Source organism: Hemiscyllium ocellatum, chromosome 18, assembly GCF_020745735.1.
Source record: "Hemiscyllium ocellatum isolate sHemOce1 chromosome 18, sHemOce1.pat.X.cur, whole genome shotgun sequence".
In the NCBI taxonomy this organism is placed as follows: Eukaryota; Metazoa; Chordata; class Chondrichthyes; order Orectolobiformes; family Hemiscylliidae; genus Hemiscyllium; species Hemiscyllium ocellatum.
Window position 1 is genome coordinate 20774692 of NC_083418.1, and position 12428 is coordinate 20787119.

General features: G+C 52.2%; 1 protein-coding gene across 3 annotated transcripts in view; it reads left to right on the plus strand.

The window, feature by feature from the left end:
• Window positions 1–5993, plus strand: part of creb3l1 (cAMP responsive element binding protein 3-like 1) — a 234315-nt gene extending 228322 nt beyond the window's left edge. For all 3 annotated transcript variants that reach the window (XM_060838413.1, XM_060838414.1, XM_060838415.1), the window contains exon 11: window positions 4586–5993. In XM_060838413.1, the coding sequence (XP_060694396.1) occupies window positions 4586–4887 (302 nt within the window). In that variant the 3' untranslated portion in view covers window positions 4888–5993. The remainder of the gene's footprint in view (window positions 1–4585) is intronic.
• The last annotated feature ends 6435 nt before the right edge of the window (window positions 5994–12428 follow it).

Consider the following 12428-nt stretch of genomic DNA (forward strand, 5'->3'; position numbering starts at 1 on the left):
GTGTGCTGACCTTATAGCTGCAGAGATAGGGGTGTAAGAGGCATCTTCATGCCTGAGAGCACTGTCGGAGGCCACTCGTTCCCTCCCACCTCCCCTGTGCTCTTTGGCTGGTCCCACTCACCTGGAGCTCAGCCGTGTTTTCTCTCCTTTCCCAGTATTTATCCCATTCCCCACTGGACGTTATGGCCGAATCTGCCCCCAGGCAGCGTGTTCCAGACAAGTTTAATCTGAATATTCTAGCAAATGGGAACTGTTTTCCCCGATTTCCTCTGGCCAGAATCTTTTGTGATTTTCGAATGCGTTGAGCAGATCTCCCCTGAGCTTTCTCTGTGTGAAGAGTTGATCCACAGCAGGTTTAACTCCAGGCTGAGCAGAATTGAGTCTCCTGTCATGTAAATCGGCTTCACACCGTCTCTGGGGTGGATTCCACCCCACCCGCCCCCCAACTTCCCACAGTGGGACAGGGTGAGGATGAATTGGAACAGGCAACAGGATGTGCAATCTGGCTTTGTGTGCACCCAGTTTTGGAACAGGCCTGTTCGTCAGCTTGTTTAGGAAGCAATACACCTCTCAGGATTGTTGAGCATCAGGCCAGACAGAAAACAGCTCAAAAGAGAAGGACCAAGCAATTACCTTGCACCTTTTGGAAGCTTGTCACTTTACTCCATGACCTTATCAGCAAAGAATTACAGATACAGGTGACAATACATGGTGTTAACATTGAGATCAGCAGCATAGGCCTCAGAGTCCTCCTACACTCCCAAGTGGCATCTACCTGACAATGTGGAACATTGCCCACGTATACCCTGTACACACAGAGCAGGACAAATCCAACCCGGCCAATTACCATCTCGATCATCAGGAAAGTGTCATCAACGGCGCTATCAAGCAGCACCTGCTCAGTGACGCCCAGTTTGGGTTCTGCCAGGGTCACTCAGCTCCTGACCTCATTACAGCCTAGGGTCAAACATGGACAAAGGAGCTGAACTCCAGAGGGCGAGGTGGGAGTGACAGCCCTTGACATCAAGGCTGCATTCAACCGAGTGAGGCATCGCAGAGCCCTGGCTCAATGGGTATCAGGGGCAAACTCTCCACTGGTTACAGTCATTCCTGGCACATGGGAAGATGGTCATTGAGTCATAGTGTCATAAAAATATATAGCACTGTGGTTGTTGGGGGTCCAACAGGTTATCTCAGCTCCAGGACATCTCAACAGGAGTTCCTCAGGGCAATGTCCTAGGCCCGACAATCCTCAGCTGCTTCATCAATGACCTTCCCTCTATCATAAGGTCAATGATTTGTGACTCTTGAAGTGATCCATGTGCAAATGCAACAAAACGTGTATAAAGTCCAAGCTTGGGCTGACAATTGGCAACAGAATGTACATGTATTTGGAAAGGCAAGGACTGATTTGGGATAGTCAACATGGCTTTGTGCGAGGGAAATCATGTCTCACAAACTTGACTGAGTTTTTTGAGGAAGTAACAAAGAGGATTGATGAGGGCAGAGCAGTGGATGTGATCTAGATGGACTTCAGTAAGGAGTTCGACAAGGTTCCCCATGGCAGACTGGTTAGTAAGGTTAGATCTCATGGAATACAGGGAGAACTAGCCATTTGGATATAGAACTGGCTCAAAGGTAGAAGACAGAGGATGGTGGTGGAGGGTTGTTTTTCAGACTGGAAGCCTGTGACCAGTGAAGTGCCACAAGGATCGGTGCTGGGCCCTCTACTTTTCGTCATTTACATAAATGATTTGGATGTGAGCATAAGAGGTACAGTTAGTAAGTTTGCAGATGACACCAAAATTGGAGGTGTAGTGGACAGCGAAGAAGGTTACCTCAGATTACAACAGGATCTTGACTAGATGGGCCAATGGGCTGAGAAGTAGCAGATGGAGTTTAATTCAGATAAATGCTGCATTTTGGGAAAGCAAATCTTAGCAGGACTTATGCACTTAATGGTAAGGTCCTAGGGAGTGTTGCTGAACAAAGAGATCTTGGAGTGCAGGTTCATAGCTCCTTGAAAGTGGAGTCGCAGGTAGATAGCATAGTGAAGGAGACATTTGGTATGCTTTCCTTTATTGGTCAGGGTATTGAGTACAGGAGTTGGGAGGTCATGTTGCGGCTGTACAGGACATTGGTTAGGCCACTGTTGGAATATTGCGTGCAATTCTGGTCTCTTTCCTATCGGAAAGATGTTGTGAAACTTGAAAGGGTTCAGAAAAGATTGACAAGGATGTTGCCAGGGTTGGAGGATCTGAGCTACAGGGAAAGGCTGAACAGGCTGGGGCTGTTTTCCCTGGAGCGTCGGAGGCTGAGGGGTGACTTTATAGCGTTTTACAAAATTATGAGGGGCATGGATAGGATATATAGACAAAGTTTTTTCTCTGGGGTCGGGGAGTCCAGAACTAGAGGGCATAGGTTTAGGGTAAGAGGGGAAAGATATAAAAGAGACCTAAGGAGCAGCTTTTTCACACAGAGGGTGGTACGTGTATGGAATGAGCTGCCAGAGGAAGTGGTGGAGGCTGGTACAATTGCAATATTTAAGAGGCATTTGGATGGGTATGTGAATAGGAAGGGTTTGGAGGGATATGGGCCGGGTGCTGGCAGGTGGGACTAGATTGGGTTGGGATATCTGGTCGGCATGGACGGGTTGGACCGAAGGGTCTGTTTCCGTGCTGTACATCTCTATGACTATGACTCTAAGTAACACTCATGCCACACAAATGCCAGGCAGTGACTGTCATCAATAAGAGACAATCTACCCATCGCCCCTTGACATTCAATAATGTCACCATCACTGAATCCCCCAATATCAAACATCGTGGGGGATACCATTGTCAGCAAACTCAACTGGACTCACCATGCATGGCTATAAGAGCAGGTCAGAGGCTTGTGATATGGCAGCAAGTAACTCATTCCTGACTCCGCAAAACCTGTCCACCATCTACAAAGCACAAGTCAAGAGTATCATGGAATACCCCAACTTGCCTGGATGAGTGCAACTCCAAAAACGCTCATGAAATTTGAAACCATCCAGGACAAAGCAGCCCATTTGATTGTACCACATCCACAAGCACCCCCTTGAACAGTACATGAACTGCAGCGATTCAAGATGGCCGCTCACCACCATCTTGTCAAGGGCAAGTGGACACAGACAATAAATACTGGCCTTACCATGCTGCCAATCAGCTCTGAGTAAATTAAAAAACAAATACACTTCAATTAGATCATCCCGGAATTGTTTATGAAGTTTCTGTTAGTAAAAACATTAATGGGACCAGAAGTTGAGAAGTTTGGAGGACCTGATTATTGAAGGCAGTGGCTGTTAAGATAGTCAATGCATCAGTGATCATCTTCCGAAATTCCATAAATTCAGGAATGATTCCTGATTGGAAGGTTGGAATTATCACGCCACTATTTCAGAAAGGAGGAAGGGAGCTTTGGAACAGTTCGCCTGCCATTCCAGGAAATACTCGGATCTGTTGGAGAGAAGGTGATAATTGGACATTTCGAAAATAACGTTCCAATTGGGAAATGCCAAACCATCGAGTCATAGAGATGTACAGCACAGAAACAGACCCTTCGGTCCAACCCGTCCATGCCGACCAGATATCCCAACCTAATCTAGTCCCACCTGCCAGCACCTGTCCCATATCCCTCCAAACCCTTCCTATTCATATACCCATCCAAATGCCTCTTAAATGTTGCAATTGTACCAGCCTCCACCACATCCTCTGGCAGCTCATTCCATACCCGTACCACCCTCTGTGTGAAAAAGTTGCCTCTTAGGACTCTCATATCTTTCCCCTCTCACCCTAAACCTATACCCTCTAGTTCTGGACTCCCCCACCCCAGGGAAAAGACTTTGTCTATTTACCCTATCCATGCCCCTCATAATTTTGTAAACCTCTATGAGGTCACCCCTCAGCCTCCGACGCTCCAGGGAAAACAGCCCCAGCCTGTTCAGCCTCTCCCTCTAGTTCAGATCCTCTAACCCTGGCAACATCCTTGTCAATCTTTTCTGAATATTTCAAGTTTCACAACATCTTTCCGATAGAAAGGAGACCAGAATTGCATGCAATATTCTAACAGTGGCCGAACTAATGTCCTGTACAGCTGCAACATGACCTCCCAATGTCAAAAGAGAAACGAGGAGGGATCTCGGAGAGAGAGGTCCATTTTTGGAATTCATATCACCAAAGAAAAATAATCTTGAGTTTGAATGGGGATAAGCTAGGTGTGTGTACACGGTTGTTCACTTTTTCCACAGCGTGTAGAAACATCTGTTAATACATCTGCCACAATCCGACTTTGACAGGGAGGGTCTGAGTCATTGGAACACATTCACAGCAGAGTTGGGCAGGCTGTTGATTGACAAGGGGGAGAGGTGAGTGGTTATCAGGAAAGCCAAGTTAGGCTGCGTTTAGGGCAGCCATGGTATAATTAAATATTCTAACACAGATGTGTCTGGCACCAGCAGAGGTTGGGAGGAGGAGATGCGGGGGGCGGGGGGTTGGTGTTGGATTTCCCTGGATCCCAAGTTACAGAACCCCTGACCATCTCCTGTGTTTGCTTTGCCCAGTTCGGTCCAGGAGCCTGCTGTTTTACGATGAGGGCCCCCCCCTGGAGGAGCACTATTCCTCCTTCTTCCCGGTGGAGAGCTCAGAGGAGTGGGAGCTGTCATCCAGAGGTGCAAGAGACCAGAAGGGGTCACATGACACATCAAGTGACTACACAAGCTGGTCGCAGGAGGCGTCCAAATATCTGAGCAACGCCCACGTGGGGGTGATCGGCTCCAATAAGACTGACCACAGGAAATTAGTTCAGGAGAAAGCACATGAGAGATGGGCATCGACAGCTGTGATCACAGCGAAATCTTTGTAACTGGACTGGCCTTTAATTCACCCTTCGGTAGAGATCCTTTTATTTTGCAAGCCTAAAATGTTCGATGTTTTGTTCTTGCGAGTGCCTGGGGATCTGTGTCCGAATGTCTGTGTATGGGTGTGCGTGTGTATGTCTGTGTGTCAGCGCGTGAATGTGTGCATTAGATTCTCTCTGTGTTGCTGTTCCTACCACAGTCTGCACTGATCTGCCCCATGCTCTTCACCATTTTCATTACCCTCTTCCCCCCCTCCCCCAGCACGTCACTTGCTCCTTCCCCATTACATTCTTCATGGTGTCTTTTCCTGTTCTCTCTCGGTGGATTCTGCAGTCAGCACTGCTGTCCTCACGGACCTCCCTCCCTTTACTTGGTTACAAATAACACACAGCACCAGGTTCTAGTCCAACAGGGTTTAATTAGAAGCACTAGCTTTCGGAGCGCTGCTCCTTCATCAGGTGGTTGTCATCAGAAGGAGCGTCACTCCGAAAGCTAGTGCTTCCAGTTAAACCTGTCGGACTGGAACCTGGTGCTGTGTGCGATCTTTAACTTTGTACACCCCAGTCCAACACCGGCATCCTCAATTTGCCCCTCTCCATTCTCACTCTCTGCAGCCTTCGCTTTGTTTCCCACCATTAGGGATGAGTTCCTTGCTACAGCTCCTCCCTCCTCCTCATTGCTAACTCTCAAGCCCTTCACTATGTGTTCCTCACCTTTCCCACTGTTGGTGGTTGGCTTTTTGGGATATGTACAGGATGGTTCGCATGATGTGGTGTAGATTGGCACGAACAAAGGGAGCCCAAAACTCAAGAATGGAACGCCAATGAATAACAGTGAACCACCTGAATTGAAGTTTAAGGTGCGAATCCTCCGGGAGCATCCTGGTTAAACATGCTGTGGTTCATATCACCAAATAAAAATAATCTTGAGGCTGAATGGGGATAAGCTAGGTGTGTGTACACGGTTGTTCACTGTTTTCTACAGCGTGTAGAAACACCTGTTAATGCATCTGCCACAATCCGACTGTCATCATGGAGGGGTGTGGGAACAATATCCAGCTACCATGTTATAGCAGCTATTTAGAAATAAAATGCTTCCTGTTGCATTCAAATGACTGCGTGGAGCCATTGTGCTTTATTTCCCACCACACGAGCAGTTCAGAACGAGGGGGACTGACGGGTACATGATGGGAAGGTACCGGGGTTGCACTGGGGTGGGCGAAGTCAGAGGTCGCGCGATGCCACGTTATAGTCCAACAAGTTCATTTGAAATCGCAGGCTTTCGGAGTGCTGTCAGGTGAAGTGGAGGGCAGCGCACGGGCATAGTGATAATGGCAAGATAATTCCAGGGAATTACGAGTGTCAGCAGATAAGTAGACACAGCACGATGTGAAGTGTCAACAGCTGAAAAACAAATGGGGGGGGGGGGGGTAACATATGAACCGATTAATTCAGACAGGGAGATAGTTGCAAACAATCAAAAATAGATGGGTATAGACCGGCCAAATCTCCCAAATACTGCCGTCCAGGGTCCTGCAACATTATGGCATCTGGGTTTACAGCTCCACACTAATCCCCCACCCCTTTACTCTGATAGGATCTTGAAGAATCTATGGCAGCCAGTCCATCTCCAATTGAGATGCCTTTTGATGAGTTGCTAACAGGCCTGAGGGTCCTCATGACTTCCAGCTTTGAGGAACCCTTAGATAATGACATAGACATCAACAAGCTCAATTCTCTTCAGGATCTTCTGTACCCAAGGAGTGAGCAGAGTGTTTAGTTTGGCAGGCAGGGGTTGGTACATCTCAGGAGAAACTGGATCACTGCATGACCGAGTAAGGAATATACCGACGGGGGAGGGATGAAGCAGGTTCTTGGGGAGAGTATGAGCCACTTGGACCAAATGGCCTGCACAATTGTTTTGCTTCCGTGAGTAAGTTGCAATTCATTTGACATGTGACCTGCAAACGAGTTAAGAGAGGGGGCTACCTTACATGACACTAGGTTGAAATGAAGATCACATTTATTTATCGATGTTCAGGCCAGGTCAGGACTGGCTCCAAACACTGTACACACCACTCCCCCCACAGCTACCTCTCCTCCCTTCAGTACTCTGTGGGTCAGCTCAGTGAAAGGCTGAGATATAATACTAGGGAGGTTCCTTGCTTTGCTGTCTGGATTATCAGTCAAGGCAGCAATAGCACAGATTCAGCTTCAGAGGTCAGATTCCCTACAGAGTGGAAACAGGCCCTTCGGCCCAACAGGTCTACACCAACCCTCCGAAGAGTAAACCACCCAGATCCATTTCCCTACTCTACACTTACCACAACTAACACTACGGGGAATTGAGCATAGCCAATTCACTTAACCTTTGGATTGTGGGAGGAAACTGGAGCACCCGGAGGAAACCCACACAGACACGGGGAGAATGTGCAAACTCCACACAGACAGTCACCTGAGGCTGGAATCGAACCAGGGTCCCTGGCGCTGTGAGGCAGCAGTGCTAACCACTGAGTCACCGTGGGGTTAGTCAGTAGAAGATTAGCCAGATCTCGAGCTGATTGACAGTGGTATCTCCTACAGTCACTCACTGTCATTTACAGGAAGAATTGGGATACACAATCAGGTAAAGACAAATTAAATATTGGCCTTTACTTCAAAGGGAATGGAGAATAAAAGTAGGGAGGTTTAGATAAAACTATACAACGGAATAATCAGATAACCACCATTATTGGGGGGATTCACGAAGAGTTTGCCAATTGAATACAAAATTGGTTTAATGGCCAGAGACCGAGGTTGGTGAAGGAGGGTTGTTTTTCAGACTGGAGGCCTGTGACTAACAGTGGTCCACAGGGATCGGTGCTGGGCCCACCATTTTGTTTGTCATTTGTATAAATGGTTTAAATGAAAACACAAAAGGCAGGGTTAGTAAATTTGCAGATGGCACCAAAGCTGGGGGACAGTGAGGAAGGTAACCCAAGATCTTGATCGATTCAGTCAGTCAATGAGCTGAAGAGTGGGTGGAGCTTAATTTGGATAAACGCAAACTATTGCATCTTGGTGAAACAAGGAAAGGACTTATATAATTAAAAGTAAGGCCTTGGGCAGTGTAATAGAATAGAAAGACCGAGGAGTTCAGGTGCATAATGCTTTGAGGTTTACATCCCAGATGGACAGGGTGTTAGCCTTCATTTACTCAGACCTTGGAGTACAGGAGTTGGAACATTATGTTGAAATTGCACAAGATGAGATTACACAGGTCTCTTCTGGAGCACTGTGCCCAGTTCTGGTCAGCCCTACTGTAGGAAGGGTATCATCAGGCTGGAGAGGGTTCAGGAGAGATTTACCAGGTTGTTGCCGGGTAAGGAGGTTTGACTTCTAAGGAGAGGCTGGATCAGCTGGGAGCTTTCTCCCTGGGAGTTGAGGGATGGTTTACAAAATCACGAGGGGTATGGATAAGGCGAACGGCAGGTCTCTGTTACTCTGGGGGAGAGATTTCGAGACTAGGGGACCTGGTTTTGAGATGGGAGGGGAAAGATTTTAACAAAAAGACCGGAGGGAGTTTTGTTTTCCTGAGGGAGTGGTTGGTGCGTGGATTGAACTTCCAGAGGAAGTGGTGGATGCGGAATCAGTCACAATGTTTAATTTCGATACGTTCGTGAACGGGAAAGTTTGGGAGGGACGTGGGTCAGGGTGGGAGTAGTTTAGTTTGGGATGTTGGGCCGAAGGGTCTGTTTGCGCGCTGTAAGACTCTGTGACTCGATAACAACTTGGAATAGCATGAAGAGTGTTTACTCCCTGATAGCTAAGGAGGAAGGGAGGTCTGCAGATGCTGGAGATCAGAGTCGAAGAGTGTGTTGCTGGAAAAGCGCAGCAGGTCAGGCAGCATCCAAGGAGCAGGAGAGTCGACATTTCGGGCCAGAGCCCTTCATCAGGAATGACCCCTCTGCTGTCCTTCATCCACACAAGTATCCATACACTGAACAAACAGTCCATCCGGGCCATATCCGATATTAAACACAGTCAGTACCAAAAACTTTCACCGACCTGCCCCCACACTCCGGATTCCTCAACTGTTCCAGAATCTTCCATCGGCCTCCGCAACCGCGCGGGCGCCATTAACCACGTGCCCGCTGCAGCAACCGCCGCCGCGAACCATGACGTCACTTCCGCCCCCACGCCGAACTCCGTCCGCACGCCTAACCCCGCCCCCGAGACTGTCACTATGCCTAACCACGCCCCCACGCCGAACTCCGTCCGCACTCCTAATCCCGCCCCCCCACGCCTATCCGTCACCACGCCTAACCCCGCCCCCACGCAGACTCCACCCCATGACCACACTCCCAGCCCCTCACCAGGTCCTATCTCCCAGCCCTGCCGTGATTTCACCATCCCTCCAGACCCCCCCCTCTCTGAGGATGACCCTCCAGACCCCCCTCTCTGAGGATGACCCTCCAGACTCCCCCTCTCTGAGGAAGACCCTCCAGACCTTCCCCCCTCTCTGAGGATGACCCTCTGACCCGCCCCTCTCTGAGGATGACCCTCTGACCCGCCCCTCTCTGAGGATGACCCTCCAGACCCCCCCTCTCTGAGGATGACCCTCTGACCCGCCCCTCTCTGAGGATGACCCTCCAGACCCCCCCCTCTGAGGATGACCCTCCAGACCCCTCCTCTCTGAGGATGACCCTCTGACCCGCCCCTCTCTGAGGATGACCCTCCAGACCCCCCCTCTCTGAGGATGACCCTCTGACCCGCCCCTCTCTGAGGATGACCCTCCAGACCCCCCCTCTCTGAGGATGACCCTCCAGACCCCCCCCTCTCTGAGGATGACCCTCTGACCCGCCCCTCTCTGAGGAAGACCCTCCAGACCCCCCCTCTCTGAGGATGACCCTCCAGACCCCCACCCCACTCTGAGGATGACCCTCTGACCCGCCTCTCTCTGAGGATGACCCTCCAGACCTCCCCCCCTCTCTGAGGAAGACCCTCCAGACCCCCCCCCGAGGATGACCCTCCAGACCCCCCCCTCTCTGAGGATGACCCTCCAGACCCCCCCCTGAGGATGACCATCCAGACCCCCCCTCTCTGAGGATGACCCTCCAGACCCCCACCCCACTCTGAGGATGACCCTCTGACCCGCCTCTCTCTGAGGATGACCCTCCAGACCTCCCCCCCTCTCTGAGGAAGACCCTCCAGACCCCCCCCCGAGGATGACCCTCCAGACCCCCCACTGTCTGAGGATGACCCTCCAGATCCCCCCCCTGAGGATGACCATCCGGACCCCCCCTCTCTGAGGATGACCCTCCAGACCCCCTCCCCACTCTGAGGATGACCCTCTGACCCGCCCCTCTCTGAGGATGACCCTCCAGACTCCCCCTCTCTGAGGAAGACCCTCCAGACCCCCCCCTCTGAGGAAGACCCTCCAGACCTCCCCCTCTCTGAGGATGACCCTCCAGACCCCCACCCCACTCTGAGGATGACCCTCTGACCCGCCCCTCTCTGAGGATGACCCTCCAGACCCCCCCTCTCTGAGGATGACCCTCCAGACCTTCCCCTCTCTCTGAGGATGACCCTCCAGACCCCTCCCTCTGAGGAAGACCCTCCAGACCTCCCCCCCTCTGAGGAAGACCCTCCAGACCCCCCCCTGAGGATGACCCTCCAGACTCCCCCCCCGAGGAAGACCCTCCAGACCTGCCCCCCTCTGAGGATGACCCTCCAGACCCCCCCCCCGAGGAAGACCCTCCAGACCTGCCCCCCTCTGAGGATGACCCTCCAGAACCCCCCTCTCTGAGGATGACCCTCCAGACCCCCTCTCTCTGAGGATGACCCTCTGACCTGCCACTCTCTGAGGAAGACCCTCCAGACCCCCTCTCTCTGAGGATGACCCTCCAGACCTCCCCTTTTTTGAGGATGACCCTCCAGACCCCCCCTCTCTGAGAATGACCCTCCAGACCCCCCCTCTCTGAGGATGACCCTCTGACCCGCCCCCCTCTCTCTGAGGAAGACCCTCCAGACCCCCTCTCTCTGAGGATGACCCTCCAGACCCCCCCTCTCTGAGGATGACCCTCCAGACCCCCCCCTCTCTCTGAGGATGACCCTTCAGACCCCCCCTCTCTGAGGATGACCCTCCAGACCCCCCCTCTCTCTGAGGATGACCCTCCAGACCCCCCACTCTGAGGATGACCCTCTGACCCGCCCCTCTCTGAGGATGACCCTCCAGACCCCCCTCTCTCTGAGGAAGACCCTCCAGACCCCCCCTCTCTGAGGATGACCCTCCAGACCCCCACTCTCTGAGGATGACTCTCCAGACCCCCCCCCCCACTCTGAGGATGACCCTCTGACCCGCCCCTCTCTGAGGATGACCCTCCAGACCCCCCCCTCTCTGAGGATGACCTTCCAGACCCCCACTCTCTGAGGATGACCCTCCAGACCCCCACCCCACTCTGAGGATGACCCTCTGACCCGCCCCTCTCTGAGGATGACCCTCCAGACCCCCCTCTCTCTGAGGAAGACCCTCCAGACCCCCCACTCTGAGGATGACCCTCTGACCCGCCCCTCTCTGAGGATGACCCTCCAGACCCGCCCCTCTCTGAGGATGACCCTCCAGACCCCCCCTCTCTGAGGATGACCCTCTGACCCGCCCCTCTCTGAAGATGACCCTCCAGACCTGCCCCTCTCTGAGGATGACCCTCCAGACCCGCCCCTCTCTGAGGATGACCCTCTGACCCGCCCCTCTCTGAGGATGACCCTCCAGACCTGCCCCTCTCTGAGGATGACCCTCCTGACCCGCCCCTCTCTGAGGATGACCCTCCAGACCCCCCCCTCTCTGAGGATGACCCTCCAGACCCCCCCCTCTCTGAGGATGACCCTCCAGACTTCCCCCTCTCTGAGGATGAAAGATCAGTCCTCAGCAGAGGCCTCACCTTCATCCCCCTACGCTCCCGGATTAACGAGTTCAACACGCGGCGAGACATTGAACAGTTCTTCCGCCACCTTCGCCTCCGTGCACTTCTCCACGCCCACCCTCTGACAATCCCTTCTCCCGCCTCCAACACACCCCGTCCCCCCGGACTCCCCATCCCCCTGGATACCCCATCCCCCCGGATATCCCATCCACCCGGATACCCCGTGCTGGCCTCTTACCTGCCTTCGATCTCTTCATAGTCAACTGTCGCCTCAACCTGTCCACCCCTCTTGCCCACTCCAACCTCTCATCCTTGGAACGTGCAGCCCTCCACTCCCTCCGTTCCAACCCCAATCTCACCATCAAACCGGCAGACAAGGGAGGCGCGGTAGTAGTTTGACGCACCGACCTTTACACCGCTGAGGCCAAACGCCAGCTCGCGGACACCTCCTCCTATTGTCCCCCTTGACCATGACCCCACCTCCCATCACCAAACCATCATCTTTGAAGAGGTGACAAGTAGGTTAGACCAGGGAAACCCAGTGGATGTGGTCTATCTAGACTTCCAAAAGGCCTTTGATAAAGTGCCACACGGGAGGCTGCTGAACAAGGTGAGGGCCCATGGTGTTCGAGGTGAGCTACTGGT